Here is a 20,346-nt window from a genome sequence, read left to right on the forward strand (position 1 = left end):
GATGTAGGCTGAGCATGTGAAAAAAGGATCTGGTTTATCCGCTATATAAATAAATGCATTCTTTCTGGAACATAGTAAATGGGAAAGCAGCAGAATTGCCCAAGATATTTTTTCAAATAAGGGCTAAGAGCGCGGACTAAAATGACATTCACGTTATATTCCTTCTACAGTTTCAAATGCATTTTATGCAAATCCTTCATCTTTGGCACAAAACATTCTTTAATTTTTTTTTTTTTTAAAGCCCCCCCAATTCATTTGATTGTATCCAGATTAATAGAGAACAAGAGACTGATGCCTGTTTTAGTCCTGTTCTCAAAAACAGGCGCTAAAATGCCCCCTTGCAATACATCCCCTATACCTCATCACGCTTAAAGCCGGCACGCTCTTTCATTCAAAATGCAAGAACAATCCTTTTTTTCCCTCTCCCCTGCTCTCGGTAATGCAAATACAGTTGTGTTCAGTAACAAGATGGGATTCATTCCATTAACAGCAACAACAAACATGCTAGTGGCACTTTGTTGAATTTATATTGCTCAAGATTTTAGCTCATTTGTCATCTTTCCGTTGCATTTGTACTTCATCCTGGTCATGTCATGTCTTGCCTGGAAACTAATAATCTAAATAAACAAATTTGTCACTACTCCTTCCTCATACCACACGACTAAAGGAAAAAAAAAAGTCATTAGACCCATCCAGCCATGAGACACCTACCCCCGCTGAGTGGGAAGAAGAAGCAACCGACTGTGTACCATCACTTTCCTAATGCGGCGGAAAATATTTTAAGCTAGGATGAATAGAACAGAACCGGACTCATTCTCATGCTTATAGTTTTTGTTTTAGGCCTAATGTCTTGTTCTTTTATATAATTTTTTTAATTTGCAATATTATTCTGTTCTTTCAAGTCACCTTCACCAAGTGCAATTCCTTGTACATCTGGTACTTGGCCAATATAGAGATTCAAATTCTGTCTGACTCTAGTCAGGAAAACGCTACTTGCACCACTTACTGATATTTTTTTTGTCAGTGCTTATCCTACTGAATTCATCTGGAGCTGAGACACAAAAGGCCATAAAATGCCCCCTGTCTAACTGGTGTGTGTGTGTGTGTGTGTGTGTGTGTATATATCTACAGGGGTTGGACAATGAAACTGAAACGCCTGGTTTTAGATCACCACAATAATTCATTAGTTTAGTGTAGGGCCTCCTTTGTGGCCAATGCAGCATCAATTCCTTCTTGGGAATGACCGATACAAGTCCTGCACAGTGGCCAAGGGGGATTTTGAGCCATTCTTCTTGTAGAATAGTGTCCAGGTCATTACATGGTGCTGGTGGAGGAAAACGTTTCCTGACTCGCTTCTCCAAAACACCCCAAAGTGGCTCAATAATATTTAGATCTGGTGACTGTGAGGCCATGGGAGATGTTCAACTTCACTTTCATGTTCATCAAACCACTCTGTCACCAGTCTTGCTGTGTGTATTGGTGCATTATTATCCTGATACACGGCACCTCCTTCAGGATACAATGTTTGAACCATTGGGTGCACATGGTCCTCATAGAATGGTTCGGTAGTCCTTGGCAGTGACGCGCCGATCTGGCACAAGTATTGGACCTATGGAATGCCATGATATTGCAGCCCAAACCATCACTGATCCACATCCACGCTTCACTTTGCGCATGCAACAGTCTGGGTGGTACACTTTTTTGGGGCTTCTCTACACCGTAACTCCCCCGGATGTGGGAAAGACAGTGAAGGTGGACTCATCAGAGAACAATACATGTTTCACATTGTCCACAGCCCAAGATTTTTACTGCTGGCATCATTGAAACTGACGTTTGGCATTGGCATGAGTGACCAAAGGTTTGACCAAGGTTTTGACCCTGTGGAGCTCAGGACAAACAGTTTTGGTGGAAAAAGGAGAGTTAAGGTGCACAATCAATTCTGCGATTGGGAGTTGGGCAGCTTGGTTTTATCCTTTTTGGATACAATCTGGGTTAGCATCCGGACATCCCTTTCAGACGGTTTCCTCTTGCGCCCACAGTTACTCCTGTTGGATGTGGTTCGTCCTTCTTGGTGGTATGCTGACATTACCCTGGATACCGTGGCTTTGATACATCACAAAGACTTGCTGTTTTGGTCACAGATGCACCAGTGAGACGCGCACCAACAATTTGTCCTCTTTTAAACCCATAATGTTGTGTGCATTGCAGTATTTTAAGCAAAACTGTGCTATTACTCTGCTAATTAATCCTTCCCACTCTGCTCTTACTGGTGGAATGTGCAATCAATGAAGACTGGCCACCAGGCTGGTGTGTGTGTGTGTATATATATATATATATATATAAGCATGTACATATCCAGTACATATACCTACTGTATACAGTAGTGGTCAGAAGTATTAAAACAGCATACTGTATACGATGTAAAGTTCTCTCCATGCACAGATCAGGTGATGTCCCTGATTAGTTCGAGCCTATCTGGATTGAGCGAGTGACACCCGAGTACCATAGACATTTTTGACTTTATGCTCAGCAATGTTCAGCAGATTTTGAAGAATTAAAAACCCAAATCTTGACTTATGTAGTTTCATTGCATAAAACAATTTATTCTTATTAACGTTATTGTCATTATTTAAAAAAATTTGAATGTCATTAAAACACTGACTTTTTCTTTTATCCTAATATTTTTGTCTACCCTTGTACTATACTCACAGGTTTTTCTTTATTACAAACTTGCTACTGTTACATTTATTTTAAGGACTAGAAATTCAGCAAGTAAACACATTTCATCGGCGTGTTTGTTGTTGCTACTGTTTAGCCAATTAATCCCATCTTGTTACTGAATGTGAGTGTACACTACCAGTTGTGTGAGTTGCATTACCAAACTCAGGAGAGGAAAACCATCAGTATCCCGTTCGAAGGAAAGAGTGCACCGGCTCTGTGAAGACTATGCCAAAGGGGCAATTTCTGGCAAGGATGCATTTTGGCGCATGAACCATGTTTTGCTGCCTTTCAATTGCAAATCCGGGCAGTTAATTGCAAGCGCTGCATTCCAATTGGCAGGTAGTTTACTGCACAGGGAGCAGGGAGAAGGGAGCACACTTCAAAGTAGACTGTAGAACAGGAAGACCTGAATTTTTTTCTACTTGAAATTTGTAAAACTCAATTTTCAAGTCAACTTTTTGCCAGCCTGAATTTGTGAGCCTGGAATCTTTAACAACTGAATATTTTTTCAACAGCAATTTAGTGAGGTCAGTATTTTAGCACTAAATTTTCATGCTTGAATTCCATTTTCATTCGAAATATACAACCACAATAAATTGTGGTGCAGAAAATTTTAAGCATTGTAAAAGCTGTAAGGATTTTTTTTTTCTTCAAAATAAATTGCAATGTAGAAAAGTCCAAATATTTTTATTGTGACAAGTTTTGCCAATCCCCTTTTGCGGGATTTTTTCACTGAATTATTTTTTTTAGCAATATGTCCAAACAATAAATAAATATATATCATTATGTTATCTATAGTAATGTTCTTGCTCATTTTCACTTTAAATTCTTTGAGTTTTTGTACTATTGCCGTTTCTCACGGTCTGTATTAACAAGCTAATACTGTACAAAGTTGCATGCATATCGGACCGGTGCTGTAAACGGTGGTTAGAGCCACATGCAGAGCCACTCACCACTATCATGTTTCAGGATCTGCTGCTTGATCATTGAGAAACCGTCTCCTCCGTCCACTAGGTAGGATGGCATCACCACCCTGTAGACTTTTGTAGCGTCCAGGGGCTCGTAGTGTGGCACTCGACACTCGGTACATAACACTCTCGCCTTGATCACACGATGACCAGAGGGCTTGGTGAGGTCGTACTCCAGCTGAAAGCCTGAGCACACACACACACACACACACACACACCATGAAGACTAGGGACACCAGTCTTTCCCACAGTTCAGCTTCTGTTTTCAAGAAGGTCAAAAACATTGATAAGTTTGGGGTTGAACGGAACAATGTCCAGTCATATCTATAGCCGGATAGGGAAAGAAATGATTACTTCCAGGACTAAACCAACAATTAGAAAACATCTCATGTCCCTGGGGGTTATGGACTAGGACTATTACTATTAACGATGATGGGAAGACCCTATTGTGAATTTTTTGGCTTGTAAGTGATAAAAACAGACTCAGTGTTGTAATCTGTTTTCCTTATAAACAGTTTTTTTCCTGTTCGCAATAGATAGCAGCATGCTATTCTTCTTATTCACTCTTGAGCTTCTTTCATTTTATTCTTATTATTATTGATATAGTTTGAATATGATGTACAGACACTATAAAGATTCTATATGAGTAAACCTCCGGTCAAAAGTTTGGACACAAGTTTGGAATTATTTCCTACATGATAAAACAATACTGTATGGAATAACATGTATGTCATATTATGTAATTAAGTAACAATAACAAAAACTAGTCAGTTGTTATTTTAGGATTGAAACTCAGCTGTTCTGGAACAGTTCCTGTAAGAACAGTATTGTAATGTCATGTGCATTTGCGTTATACTGTAAAGCTGGCTCTCATGAAGACCATCCCAGGAAAGCAAGACCAAAACTGACCTCTGCTGTGGAGAAGACGTTTGTTTAGAGTCACCAGAAGCAGAAATCACCAATTAACAACCAGCACCTCAGATTAGAGCCGTTATAAGGGATTTACAGAAACTAAGTATCAGAATATCAACAGTTCAAAGGAGATTGGAGTTCAAAGGAGACGCCTTCAGCATTGTTTTACAGAGTAGACGATGTCCAAACTGTGTCCAAACTTTTATTAATGGGTAGTATAAAAAAATAAAGTTTAATGAGCTTTGTAAAAGTTGAAAACAAAAAGATAAGAGAAATCGAAAAGCGTTTGCAAAAGCTGGTGCGACTTACCATGTTGGACTAGAGATCACATGAGTTACAGGATCAAACCCCAGGACAACCAAGCTACCACTGAAGCGCCCTTGAGCAAAGCCCTTAACCCTCACCTACTAATAAATAATTAGCTCAGGATAAGGGCATTAACCAAGTGCCATGACTGTTATATTGTCACTGCATGTACTGTACTTTGTTATTTGTATTCTGTAAACAAGATTTCAGCATTCTTTAATAACAACTTTTGACCTACATTTAAAAAAAAACATCAAAAGAACATCATGTAACCAGATGTCATCACTAGGATTGTGCTCCCAGGAAGATATCCTTTAGTACATATTAACCCACTGTTCTTTAAACAATTAGTTCCTGATCTCTAAAATGAGATCAGGAAGAAAGCTGGAAAGGAACCCAACTCCAAAGACATGTGGTCACATAAAATACCGCAAATATAATCCTTACAGTAGATAGAGCACTAGTATTGATTGTTTTGGATGATGTTTGGTGTCAGCAGATTGTGAGTCCTGGAATGGGAACAGGGCAGGCTTTATTGTTTTGGGTATTGTTTTTCCCAAAAGTATTCTCTTTCCCCAGACCTTTACCTTGTAAAGTTACAAGACAAATTATTTGTCGCTTCCACCGCAGTGATGAGCGGTACTACAGTCGAGTCAAGAAAACTATTAACCAACCTGAGACCTGTAGGAACTCCCCAGTGTTTCCTCCATATCTGTGGACGCTGTGCTCGAAGGCCTGGAGAAGAGTCGAGCCATTCAGTTGAACCAGATCATATGTTCCTCCAAACGGCAGCACGGTCAACACGTCCTCCATAGTGATGCTACCTGAGATGCAAATACAACCATGAGGTGAATGTCCTGCCACTCCTTGTTTTTTTATGGGAATATAAAAAGCCACTCCCAAGAGAAATGAAAGTTCAAAGATGATGTCTAAGGTATCACCAACACATTGAAAGGCTTCTGGACGTGCCCAGGTGTCATATCCATGTCCTGGGAGAATGGGAATCTATTTACAAGCATACTGTACAAACAAACTCTCAAAACCTTTAGCATTTTAGTTACATTTGCTATTTGAGTATAACTACTACTACTACTACTTGCAAGTCTTTTTGGGGGTACCAGCTTTGTACATCTAGAGAGTGAAATTTTTGCCCATTCTTCTTTACAAAATAGCTCACGCTCAGTCAGATATGAACAGCGTCTGTGAACAGCAATTTTCTTTTTTTGTCTTGCCACAGATTTAGGTCTGGACTTTCTAACACATGAATATGCTGTAAATGAAACCCATTACATTCATTGTCCTCCTGGAAGGCGAACCTTAGCCCAAGTCTCGAATCTTTTGCAGACTCTAACATTTTTCCTTCTATGATCGGCCTGTATTTGGTGCCATCCATCTTCCCACCAAATCTGATCAGCTTCTCTGTCCCTGCTAAAGAAAAGCATAACCACAACATGATGCTGCCACCACCATGCACAGTGTTGGTTTTCCGCCACACATAGCGTTTTGCATTTAGAAGTGGCTAAGCGATGACATAAATATGTCAGACTAACCTTTATCTGCACCTTTACTACATCTAAAAACCAAACCAGACGTTGTTGTTTAAATTGTAATTTGACCTAGCTGATTCTGACTTTACCATGACCAACATCTTTACCAGATGTCATATGGGTGAGAGATTTACATCAGAAGTTTTCCACCACACATAGCGTTTTGCATTTAGGCCGAAAAGTTCAATTTTGTTTCATTTATATGGCTTGTTGCAAGCAGAACTTCTTATGGCTTTTTTTCAACAATGGCTTTTTTCTTGCCACTCTTCCATGAAGGCCAGATTTGTGAAGTGCACCACTTATAGTTGTCCTTTGGACAGACGCTTTCACCTGAGCTGTGGATCTCTGCAGCTCCTCCAGAGTTAAACTTGGCCTTTTGCCCGCTGCTCTGATTATTGCTCTCCTTGCCTAACCCATCAGTTTAGGTGGATGGCCATATCTTGGTAGGTTTGCAGTGCCATATTCATTCTATTTTTGGATAATGGATTGAACAGTGCTCCGTTAAGATGTTTAAAGCTTGGGATATATATATATATATATTTTACCTAACCCTGACTTATACTTCTCCACAACTTTATCCCTGACCTGTCTGGTGTGATCATTGGGCTTAATGATGCTGTTTGTTCACTAATGGTCTCTAAAAAACCTCTGAGGGCTTCACAGAACAGCTGTATTTATACTGAGATTAAATTACATACAGTTGGACTCAATTGGTTCCTCTGGACTTAAGTTAGAGTTATCAGAGTAACGGGGGCTGAATACAAATGCACGCCATACTTTTCACATTTCTATTTGTAAAGCAATTTTAAAAACTATATACCATTTTCCTTCCACTTCACAATTATGTGCCACTTCGTGTTGGTGTATCACACACATACCCAGTAAAATACATTTAAGTTTTTGGTTGTTACATGACAAAATGTGGACAAGTTTAAGGGGTAGAGTGTGAATAGTGTTGTAAGGCACTGGAGAAGGTGATGAAGTTAACGGAAATAGACATACTGTAGGAACATAGCATGTGTCTCTTGTACACAAAGCGCTCATGCATCTCTTGAGTGTTATAGGGTTATCTCTCTTATTAATTGTTTTTGGAAATCATTAATAAATCATGGCTCCCAAATGCAGCAAAACCAGTGCTAATGGTAACAAGAGAGAAAAAAAAGGGACATAGTGATTTGTAAGTGAAACAAAAGGTTACACTACAGCAGGTACGTAGAACTTAGTTTTGTTCAGTTTGCACAACATTGCAAAGTTGCATAATGTCCTGACGCGTTCCTATATGCAATTACCGCTGGAGTAACCACAATGGCAGTAACAGAGTTTAAATATAGCTTTTTTTCACTTCAACATTCTCTAAAAATTCACTGAACACATTTATTTCATAGCAAAATCATTTCCTGTACCAATGAAACTGTTCATTCTGCTAGTCAGGAGCTAGCTTCAACCACACTGTTGTTGCCAAAGTGTAATGTCTTCATAATGAAAAATCCTCTTGTGGTGAAAGTGGATGTCTGTGGGCAACTTCTGTGACATGAGCGGAAATTTGTGTATTATGGCACAAGTGCTGGTCGAGTTCATTACCAAGTGCACCTGGATATTGTGTCAAGATCCGAAACTTTTCACTTTGCAATTACACTTAGTTTACAGGTCAACACACACTGAAAGGAGGAAAAAAAAAACCCAAACATTTCTCTACTATGCATCTGTCATTCTCATTTGCATTTAATGCATTTTATTATAGTTATGGCCATGATGGATACAGATTCAGTGGAACTCATACTGTAAGTGTTTGCTTTTTGCTGTGCAGTGTGCATACACCCACTGAGGAGCAGATAATCCAAAGCGGCTAAGCGATGACGTTAATGTGTCAGACTACATCTGAAAAACAAACCAGGCGTTGTTGTTTAAGTTGTAATTTGACCTAGCTGATTCTGATCATGAGACTTTACCATGACTGTTTCTCTGTACGCATGGCTAGACCTCATATGGGTGAGAGATGTACATCAGAAGGGAAGTTTGAGTTTAAGCAATGCACTTTTTGTGGTGTTCTTTTCTTGTGACGTGCTACCATCCTGTTCCATGGTCACAAGCTAGCTAAAATGTGTGCATTTCCGATGAAGGAAACACGTTTACCTTGGCTCCAACATCATCCAGGAGTAAATATAAGTAAGTATAACATAACTCCATCTTGCCAGCTCCCTGATGGACCTTTCCTGAAGGAATGTGCAGACCAGCTCTCTACGGTCTTTACAAAAATCTACAACCTTTCCCTGTCCACATTCTGCATACCATCCTGCATGAAGCCTGCCTGTCATTCCTCTGCTAAAAACAGACATGCTGACGTGCTGTATCATACGTATGCACTGTATGGTACGCCAGCTGCTCTGCGGAAGAAAGGAGAGTCATTCTGGGGGGCATCGACAACTCCTAAAAAAACTCAACAGCTGCTTATTGCCCTCCCTGGAAGAGCTGTACAGCGCTCAATGACACGCCTGAGCAAACAACATATTGAAAAATCCAACCCACCCTGGACACCATCTGTTTCATGTTCCCTGCTTCATATCTGCAAACAGACTCACGAACTGAACTGAATACTAAGGAACTAAGGAACTATTTGCACTACACAAAAGTGTACGGTTTCTTATTACACACCTGTGTGCATGCATGTAAAGCAAAAGAAAGTCTCATTAGAGGTTAAAAATCCATTTTCTCGTATCGTATAATTTGAGTTTCCATTATTTCTTATGGGAAAATTAAATTTGGTTCACGAGTGTTTTGGAATACGAGTCCGCTTCCATAACGAAATTATGCTCGTAATCCAAGGTTCCACTATATATAATACAGGACACAATAACTATCGACCAGACAAATATTAATACTGTAATGTGCAATATATTATTCTTATCTTGTCTTATTTTGATTGTTATATTTAAAGAGGGTAAGCTTGCTAGATCACACTGTTCCCATGTGAAGAGACAATATCTGAGCTGTTTTAATACCAAAAGAGTGCTGATTACCTATTTTTATATTGCACTCTTTCATTGCACTCATCTAGCTACAGCATCTATCTGACTTATTATGGCTTTTTAATCAATGTGCTCTTGGCAAGGTTTAGAAATAACCTAGAAACACGTCTACATTGTATTGACATAATACAGTACGAATGGGAATGAATGAAAAATGATTCTGTACATTCTTCCCCTTTTTTATGGTCTAACACTGCTAAAAGTTCAAAACCCCTCTGCTTTAAACAAATAATGGTTTTACAGTCTGTTAGACAGTGTTCTGTTCCAAACCCACACATACCATTTCTGCTTCTCTCATCAATGGAGGATCGTATGCCCCCTCCGTTTAAAATACAGGAACTAACATGGTTCCACTGGAGTTCATCCGGATATTTGATGTAGTGATGGACCTGAAAAAAGGGACAGAACAACACAGTGGTTTATTAATACATTATATCTAAAATAATAGTTATACTGATTGACACAATCATTAATCTACAGTATGGGCAGTTCAAATTTCTAAAACAAGAAACAGCTAATGGTGTGAATAATGTCTGATGGCTGACCATGGCATCGCAGATCAAGTTTCCCAGGTTGCATTCCCGAAATCGACACTCTTCAAATGTCCCGTTCAGGTAGACCAGAGTGTTTCCCACAAACTGAGCTGAGTAATTGGCCAATTTGACCTTCCAGGTATCCACATCTGCCTTAATGCTGGGATCTAGAAGAATGAAAACAGGACTTTAGTGGTTACCACTGGTGCAGATGGTGCAAATAGGAGAAAGTGATGGCTCAGAGGTGAAGAAAGGGCGGTGAGGAGCGCAAGAGTGCAGACTATCCGAATCTGAAATCGCATCTGTGTGCAGAATGTTACAGTACACCTTGTTTCGTCCTTGCACCTTGTCTGGTGCGGATATGTGAAAAACAAGCATGCCAGTAGTACGGCAGCATCCAAACTGGAGGGCTGATTAGAAAAAACATCAAGATCCATCATACTGCTGGGGAGGGGAATGGTTGCATCACTTTCTCACACCCAGTGAAGAACATTGCTGCTGCACATCACCTTGACTACAAACTAAAAATGATGGATAAACTCAGTTAGATCAATGCAGTGAAAATTGTTAGGCCACTTCTGATGATAAATGAGCAAATAGTTAGAAAATGTTTCAAGCAAAATAAAACTTTAGGGCATTTTTACATTAGGTACCATTGCTTTGTAATGACTTCTCTCCCCTCTCAGCTTTTTCTCCCTCTCTGACACAGTATGGGGTTGTTATGCACCTCCAGTACAGAAGAGGAGATGGAAGGGCGTTAAGGAATGCTCTTACTGACTGCTGCCCAGATTCATCGACAAGGTGAGGATTAGACCAGACACATCTTTTCTTGGCCATGTTTGAAACAGACAACTGAATAGTTCTAGCGTGACATTTTAAACAGTGGGCCTACATCAATGTTATGGTACATTTATTTCATTTTCACACCTTAATGATCTGTACCTTGGAAGGGAACAGTAAGAGGTGCAGTGCTATTCGTTTAAGTCCAGTAAACAGTACAGTAGAATAAACTAGACTTTAACATACGTTAATCATCTAAAACTCGATCAAACACAATAAAGGGTTCATTTTAGGTATATATTTCATTCTTTTTTGATTATTATTAAGAATATTACACGGTGGTAAGCCGAGCATCTCTCTTGCAGCTAAAAGTGCTGCTCTTTTATGTTTATTAGTTAATGTTGGGTCGAAAGACCCCACTTTGCTACTGGCACCCTTTAAGGAGGAACAGTTTCTTGTGTTACGTGGTGCATGAGCTGATCAAACAACACACCTTTAATTTTACTACAAGTTAAAGGTGTGCCATTTGATCAACCCTTTTTATTTGTTTTCTAACTGACTCTTTTGCATGAAATAGACTTTACTGATGATTGATAACAATGAAGATAAACAACTATTCATTATTACTAATCATCAGTAAAGTCTATTTTGTGCAAAAGAGTCAATCAGAAAACCAATGAAATGGGTTGATCAAGCAGCACATCTTTAATTTGTAGTTAAATTAAAAGGTGTGTTTGATCAACTCATGCGCCAAGTAACATAAGAAACTATTCCTGCGTAAAGGGTTTCTACCCAATATTAACTAATAAACATAGTCCAGTGCAAAGTATCCAGTGCAGTTAAACTGATTACTTGACTCGATTCTCTGTACTGTAAAATAATGTGTATAGTTTCCTAGTTGTGTTAGTATCCTAGTACCTAGACAATTTGTTGGACTTATGAACAAATTTGACTTACGAACGAGCTCTCAGAACGGAACACGTTTATATGTAGGGCACTTACTGTATTTTAATCACCGGCATGATCATCTGTCATCATCTGCACCTGTTCTGACTAGCTCATGCCTTAAACTAGATGGTTTTTATGATGGCTGGAATGATTCGTAGGTCACTGTGTGGCTTAACGAACAAAAAACATTCCTCTGAAACTGCTCAGGTACAGGGACTGAACGAAAAAATTAGGGACAAAAAATGCACAAAACTAAATCTAATTCAAGTAAGCGAGGCTCTTCGGAGGGAAAATATAAATAAAAGAGGGGACTTTTTCCCCTTTAAGACATTCACAATACTATATATAAGGAGGTTTTCATTGCTTCAGCAAGCTAGAATGCACTGTCTGCAGATTCCAATCATTGCACAGCAAGACAAGGTTCCGTTCAGGAGTCTTATATGCAGTGGTGAAGACATTTTTGCTTTTGAAAACATGTTAAAGATAAATCATCAAATAACTGTTTCCCTGTGTCATTTTAAATCAACAAAATACAGTCTTAACATTGTGAATTGCTGATAAGATTTTCTGTTTGGAAACTTTTTTTTAGGAAGAGGGATGGAAGGAGTCTCTAGTTTTAGCACGTTGTACCCTAAATCAGCACTTGACCGTCTTCTGAACTCTTCTCCTTCAAATGCTAAACACTTTCACTTCCCGCTGGCTTCTGGTTTCTGATTTCTGGAACTCTGGTGGACTACAAGCCTATTTCTAGTATCTTTCCATTTTTAAACGAACATAAAAGTATATACAGTATGTCTACACTTGAAATGGGAAAAAATCATTTGTTGTACATCTTCTCCATCTCGCACAACAAGTACACTTTTACCTTATCACTGCATATTTTTTTTAAAATGGGAACGACAAACACTGACTAATATAAGCCTTGTGTATCTGTAAAAGCTTCTTCCGTCCACGGGCACTCACCTTCGGTTACGCTGCTATTTAGGAGGATTGGATTTCCTTCCGCTTTTATCACGTTTCCAGCAGAATCGAAAGTCACTTTGAGATAGCCAAGGTATTTCCCAAAGGCGTACGCCTGGACCACTGGCACTTTGCGACCATCATCGGACTGTACCATTAATGGGTAGGGTCCTGCTGGAACCTCGCTGGATGGGGGAGCCCCTATACACACACAGACATCACTGTCATGTTCTTCACAAATCAAATGAGAAACAGCTTACTCTTATTGAATATAGATAAGTTATCACAACAAACAGTAAAAAAACTTGCGTGCTATTAAGGTTCACAAACTTTCTCAAACTAAAGTGAAACGCACTTTAAACTCTCAGAGGTACCAAGGCGATAATCTTTTTGCTAAAAAATGTCTGGCAGAAAAAGACATGAACTTTCCCAACATTTTCAAGGACGCCAAGTGGTTGGCTTTTCAACAAATCTATTCTCATACAAATAAGTGGATGAAATTAGGCTAGAGTGAACAGTCTGACAAACGCTGCATTATCAGGAAATGAATCAGATAACTGGATTGTGTTGCTGGAAAATGTGAATGCCTCGCAATGAACTGAGGACAAAAACCCGGCATGCAGAGGGTCAGGCCTCTAGGACCTGGATAAAGCACAGAATAAAGAAGTAAATTCATGCAATATTTCACTCAAACTGCGGAAAAGGTCATTTATAAGCTGAAAGATGTGAAAAAGATACAAGACTACACAATCTACTATCAAGGAGCTTATAATTTGCACGATAATATTAATGTCAGATAGTGATGGGAAGTTTGGATCATTTTAGTGACTCGGTTCTTTGAATCTCGTTCATCAAAATAAACAAATCTTTTTTTTTTTTGAGTCATTTAGTTCATTTCGTTCTTTTAATCAGAAATAAAATAAAATGTTACGTTTTCAATAAACAGACCCCCAACATGGTTATAGTTCCAGTAATGAAAATATTACAACGCAGTTAAGAACATGTTATGATGAAAAGAATGAGCAGCTCACCTCTCATATCTTCTAGTCTGATTCTTTTAAATCTATTGCACTACATAGCGTCTATGGGAGTCACGTGACTAAAGAACGAACGATTAGGACTTGAAGACTAATCGATAAGAACCGTTCAAGTTTGTTTTCAAAAGACTCAAATGTAACTACTCATTTCTGTTTCCAGGTTTTGCGACGATTTGCGCATAAGCGCCCAGTAGAAAATAAACGAATCACTCAAAAAATTTTTCAATCGTTCATAAATGACCCATCACTAATGTCAGATTTAACGAACCTTACATATGCAAACTTACATGCGTACATGGAGAGAAAAAACAAATCAATATCTACCTGTGTATAAAAAAGTGTTGGTGTGTCCTCCAATCACCACGTCCACTCCACGGACCTTTTTGGCGATCTCTTTGTCCGTGTCAAATCCAGAATGGCCGAGGGCGATGATCTTGTTAACGCCGAGAGCGATGAGTTTGTCTACCTCCCGCTGCACGGCTACGACCTCGTCCTCAAAATGCAGGTACGGCCCTGGGAACAAAATCAAAAAAACTCAAACTAAACCAAGATTTATAAAGCGAGCTCCGTTTTTATCATTGTTAACACATTTTATATTTAATCCTATCTTTAAGATAAATTCCTAAATAGAGAAATAAAAAGTCTTTAGTATTGTGAATAAAAATAAAAGCTATTCAAGTATAGATGTGTTAACTATACTTTCTACAATCCAAATGATATGGACAGACCCTAAGTGACTGAACATAAATGAGTTGAATGAATCAGTGGAATGCATGATGGAAGAGTAAATCAGTGGAAAAGAATTCTGAATGAGCGAATTACAATAACAAGTGCATCAAAGCTTTATAAAAAAGAATCCAAACATTATGAACAGATGAATCGTGTCAAAGCATTATGAACGAGTAAATCACATTCAAGCATTATGCCTGAGTAAATTCCAATGAAGCATTATGAATGAATGTATAACAATATAACATAATAAACAAGGACATCAAAGCATTATAAATGAGTGAATCACAATAAAGATTTATGAATGGGTTAATCCCTGGAACGTTGTATAAAAGTTATCCATAATATGGTGCTATAAGTGAGTGAATTCTTAAAGCACAATGAACAAGTGAATTACAAAGAAGCATTATATAGGAGGGAAGCATAAGACATTATGAGCATGATGAGCTACTGAATCACAATGAAGCATTATGTAGGGGTTAATCACATTAAATCATTATGAACAAGGCAATTAAAGTCTTGTGAACCAGGAAATCACAATAAAGCATTATGTATAAGTGATTAAAGCATTACGAATGAGTAAATCACAGTGAAGCATTATGATTGAGTGATCTGAAGCGTTATAAACGAGTGAAGCTTCGTGAATACCTAAATCACAATTATGGATGAATGTAAAGTATTATGGAAGAAATGAAATAATAAATAAGAAAACATCTCAAATGATAAAAGAGTGTAAAACATTTTAAAAATGTAAAACAAAATAAGGCATTATTGCAGATTTTACATTAATTTAAGAAATATAATGCAAACCAAAACGACTCGTAAATGCTTGTAAATACAGAACAAGCTGCTCCAGTTTCAGACGTTGCATGTCTGTCTGGAGCTCATTTTATATAAATCACAATAACATGAAATAAATTAAAACCGAAGACCAGTTTAGTTAACTTTTTTTTTTTTTTTTTTTACTTTTTTTTTAGCTAACAATAAATATAGCACCAAGCATGTTGGTAGATCAACGTACCTGGCAATGACAGAGCTGGAGTCTCCTTGGTAGTGTATCCCACTATACCCACTTTCTCAGAGGTTACATTTAAGATTTTATAAGGTGAAAAATATCCGCTAATATTTGACGCAACAGGCTCAACCGCCTTGATGTTAGCGCTGAGTACAGGACACTTCACCTTCTGCAGGAAGGGTATGAGACCTTCCACTCTATTGTCAAACTCGTGGTTTCCCAAAGCCTAGAGGATGAAGTAGAGAGAAAATCCATGAGTCATACATGTGAATCCCACATCTCATTTTGCTTCCCAAAACCAACCTGTTGTATGATTCCTGGAACAGACAGTTTCACTAACACATATATATTTTAAGGTTATGAAACAGAATGGAAACCCCAAATTACATCTGAAGTTTCAAAGAAAAACCTTCCAAAGTGTTAACGTCACTATCCTCCGCAAACAACAAAAACAAACCTCTAGATAATCCGAAAACAGCAACCCACGAGACCTACACGCAGCTGTGCCCAACCTGCTCTTAGAGATAGATCCGGGGCTGGAAATCGCTGAGGTCCACCTGCAAACCTTTTACGCTTATTACAGCCATGAATGCAGGGCCAACTCTAAACCTTCCACGCTTATTACAGCTATTCAAAGGCCTCGCTAAGGATTAGAGGCTTTGCTAAACGTCGGGGCGTCATCAAAACTCTGCGGGACGCCTTAACTCCAGGAACATGACAACACGTCCCTCCGACTCTAGGTAACGTCTATTGGAAAACTGTGAACCGCATGGGAGGAACTTTACTGTTTGCACGCGACCCGTTTCCCAAACCACCAGTCGAAAATGCACTTGGCCAATATAATGACGGCCCTGGTGGTTAGCCGACGAAAGGAGAAACTTATAGGGGTCATACCCGGTCCACTGGCTCATAAGAACCCTGATATTTTCCAAGTCTTCACCCGTAACAACAGAGACAACACTAAGACTCAAGCATGAGCAAGTTCCTCTTCTGGTAATGATTATGGAAACGTCCACAAAAACAATTGGCTTAGTAACCGTTTCCTCAGATGAGAAGTTTCTGGATGAGGTCCATCTCATGACTCGAGGTCTCAAGTGTTTTATTGTTATTTTTTTCCAAACAGAAAAGATAAGCAATAAAGAAGTGGCTGAAAATATGACATTTCTGAAAAAACCTCATTAAAGTTTATCATAGTGCAAGATTTTTTTTTAAACATTTTGGGCGTGGCACGTTCTCAGTTACATAACAAGCTGTATTTTTTCATTCTTGTTGAGGTTTCTTAACAATATATGTTACTCTGAGCCAGTCAGGAAGGTGGTAAACGTCCAGGATATCTAGTTTCACAAAGACCCACTTGGAGCGTATCAAGATTTATGTCCCGTGTCAGTGCTACAAAGGAAGACAGCAATTTAAAATTATATATGGTCTGTAAGGTCAGCTTTTAATGGCATGGTCTTGGTTTCTTGTGTGATGTGAAGGGAGCGTGTTTCACCCAAATGCGCTGCACAGAGCCGACCTGCTTTAGTTTATAATATGATAATAAATGTACACTGCGCGGCCAAAAAAACACTCACGTGAATATTTCATTGGACCGCTTTTTGCTTTGATTACAGCCATGACATCGTTTCGATAAGCTTATGCAATAACACAATATTTATTTCCATCCAGAGCTGCGTTGATTTCTCTCCAAGATCTTTTATTGATGATGTGAGAGTTGCGTTAAGCCTTCTTATGGTCTTGACTGCAGTGGCCTATTCATGTCGGAAAATAATACCTCATGCTCCCTGAACCACTCCTTCACAATTTGAGCCCACGCCATAAGGGAAGGAAAAACGCATTGATGGATAAACCTACTCATTTAGTACGCTCAGCTGACTTTTTTATGTGTTTTTTATTACATTAATCACATCAATTGCTGAACCTACAGTAGACCTGACGCATCCGCAGATCATAACCCTGCTCGCATAGACGTGTATAGTAGGCACTAGGCATGATGGGTGAATCACTTCATCTGCATCACTTTGAAACAAACGTTGTATGTATGGAAATGCACTTATTCTCACTATTAAGCATTTAATTTCTGTAAGTAATTAAGAGGTCTCATTTAAACAGTTCATATTGAGATGTGTGCTACTTATGCTCTGTAAAGCCTTCGTAACTAATTAATTTGTGTTTTCTGCGGCTAAATAAACTTCAATAAGCATATACCTACAGTATATATACAGTATATACACATATAGATGTCAAAACACAACTTTTCCTGCTGTATAAGTAAATGAAAACAAGCACGGTTTTTAACTTTAATTAATTAAATTTTAATAAATAAATTTTAATAAATGACTATGGTTGTGGTTCAGTTACCAGTTGGATATACCCTAAGAAGGAGCATATTTTAGTGCAAATTAGGAAAATGACATGTAAATAATCAGTTCCAACAAAGCAATTACTTTTAAGAAGTATATCATAGTAAAATAAGATCCAGACAGTATTCACGCAATGTGTGAAACTGGATAAAAACTTGCTGGTTGCACTGTATTTGAATGCATTTTTGGTTTGCATTCAATTTCTAAATTACACAATAATCTCCTTTGAACAGTTGATATTGAGATGTATCTGCTACTTAGTCTCTGTAAATCCTTCATAACGCCTCTAATCTGAGGTGCTGTTTGTTAATTGGTGATTTCTGAGGCTGGTGACTCTAAATGAAGTACTCTGCAGCAGAAGTAAGTTTTGGTCCTGCTTCCATGAGAGCCAGTTTCATCATGGTGCCTAATGGGTTTTGTGTCAAAATGACAACTGAATGCTGTTGTTACTTAATAAAAAAAAAATCTAATATTGTTCTAGAATGTGGAAAATAAATCCAAATTTGACATGTGATATGTATTCATATATGTATTGACTCAATGTTGTTGGTTTTTTGTTTAGTGATTTATTAAAACTATGCAATACACATATGGCATTACATAATGCCATATGTAAACTGTCCTGGAACAGTTCCCGCAAGAACAGTATTTGCAATACCCATCAAGCACCATGATGAAACTGGCTCTCATGAAGACTATCCCAGGAACGCAAGACCAAAAAGCTCATTTAGATTTACCAGCTTCAGAAATCACCAATTAACAACGAGCATCTCAGATTAGAGCCGTTATGTCGGCTTTACAGAGAATGGGTAGCAGATACATCTTAACATTAACTGTTCAAAGGAGAGGAGATTATTGCGTGCATACTGTATGCGTACAAATGCTCATAAATCAAAAATGCTTGCGATGTTGATACTACTGTATCTGAATTTCATTTTACTGTGACATGTAACTGATTCTCAAAAGTTACTGCTTCACTGCAACTAAGTACTTATATATAATCTTCCTAATTTGCACTACTTTATAAGTTAATATGCACCTTCTTCTTATGATGTATCCACCTTTGACTGGCAATGGAGCACAACCACAGTCATTTAATTTTTATTAAGGTAATTAAAATTAAAGGCTGTGCTTATTTTAATTCCCTGATACAGCAGTAAAAGTTGTGTTTTGACGACCATATATATACAACCAACACCCACATACACTCATGACCACACTCCAGCAGTGTTCTTCATAAACAGTAGATTGAGAAGTACACATCGTGCCAGAGAAACAGATGCTTCACCTCTCACACACACACACTCAACTAATGACAAACTTCACTGTTTATCTTCTAAGTTTTTATACAGGATTTGTTTAAAAAACAACAAAAACTATCAACATGCATAAGGCAGGGGTTCCCCGCACGTGTCCAGATGTTGACGGAATGCACTGACGTCAGTACCAGCTGTGCAGGCTGTCTGCGCGCACTGTCCCCCACACGTGCATTCACTTACCATGGCATCGTATTGGAGTTTGTTCATGAAGTGCGCCGCCTCATCGCCTTTGTAGACGTTGAACCAGACGGTGCCCTGAAACTGATCCCCTGCGTCCAGCAGCAGCACGTTCTTCTCCTTGCTCCGGATCTCTTTGATCTTCGTGGAACGCCGCGCGACACCGGCGAAGCACTCTCCCTTCGTGCACTTGCCCGAGTCCTTGTTGGTCTCCTCGACCCGCGCGTGCACGTCGTTGGTGTGCAAGAGCGTCAGCTCCCAGTCTGCCGCCGCGAGCCGCAAGCTCGCGCACACTACCAGCAAAGGGAGCAGCGCGCGCGCCGCTGTCGAGTAGCGCATCCCGTTGCGTGTGTGTGTTTGTGAGTGTGAGCGTGAGGACTCCAGCAAGGCACGAGCGCAACGCACTGCGTAACACCACGCGACGCCGAGACTAAATGTAGCGCGCGAGTAGGCGGAGGGAGAGAGAGAGAGAGAATTAGAGAGACAGAGTGTGAGAACATATATACATATAATAATAATAATAATATATGCTTTTTTCCTTTTTAATAATGTTCACTTTTTCTTTTTGACTAAATGTCTGTACTCCTTTTTTGTATATAAATGTCTTTATTATTAGTATGTCTATACTAGTCTGCTTTTTTGTTTGTTTGTTTGTTTGTTTACTATCTACCTCTGTTATTTTTTGTGCCTTATTTCTAAGCTTTTGGCAATGCCAATGTAAATAATATAATTTTGACAATGAATAAAGTACCTTTGAATCTTGAATCTTGAGTATAAGAGAAAGTGAAAGATAAATAGAGAGAGAGAGAGAGAGAGAGAGAAAAAGAGAGATAAAAGAGGGAGAGAGTGTGGGATAAAGAAAGAAATTAAGAGATACTTTTACAATCCTTAATTTTTATTTAGGCACATTAAACAATAAAATTGGTGTGCCTCAATAAATAATCAAATAGTCTTTATATAACATATAAAATATACATTAAGATAGATAAATAAATAAGTCAATGA

The 20,346-nt window shown here is 38.7% G+C and overlaps 1 protein-coding gene across 1 annotated transcript in view; it reads right to left on the reverse strand.

The window, feature by feature from the left end:
* Window positions 1-19,750, reverse strand: part of nt5e (5'-nucleotidase, ecto (CD73)) — a 36,674-nt gene extending 16,924 nt beyond the window's left edge. The window contains exons 1-8 of the mRNA XM_053484202.1: window positions 19,345-19,750; window positions 15,489-15,708; window positions 14,063-14,251; window positions 12,705-12,902; window positions 10,026-10,180; window positions 9,761-9,869; window positions 5,582-5,731; window positions 3,675-3,875 (exon numbers count right to left, since the gene is read on the reverse strand). Of these exons, the coding sequence (XP_053340177.1) occupies window positions 3,675-3,875; window positions 5,582-5,731; window positions 9,761-9,869; window positions 10,026-10,180; window positions 12,705-12,902; window positions 14,063-14,251; window positions 15,489-15,708; window positions 19,345-19,680 (1,558 nt within the window). The 5' untranslated portion in view covers window positions 19,681-19,750. The remainder of the gene's footprint in view (window positions 1-3,674; window positions 3,876-5,581; window positions 5,732-9,760; window positions 9,870-10,025; window positions 10,181-12,704; window positions 12,903-14,062; window positions 14,252-15,488; window positions 15,709-19,344) is intronic.
* Between the last annotated feature and the right edge of the window lie 596 nt (window positions 19,751-20,346).

This window comes from Clarias gariepinus, chromosome 2, assembly GCF_024256425.1.
Source record: "Clarias gariepinus isolate MV-2021 ecotype Netherlands chromosome 2, CGAR_prim_01v2, whole genome shotgun sequence".
NCBI lineage: Eukaryota > Metazoa > Chordata > Actinopteri > Siluriformes > Clariidae > Clarias > Clarias gariepinus.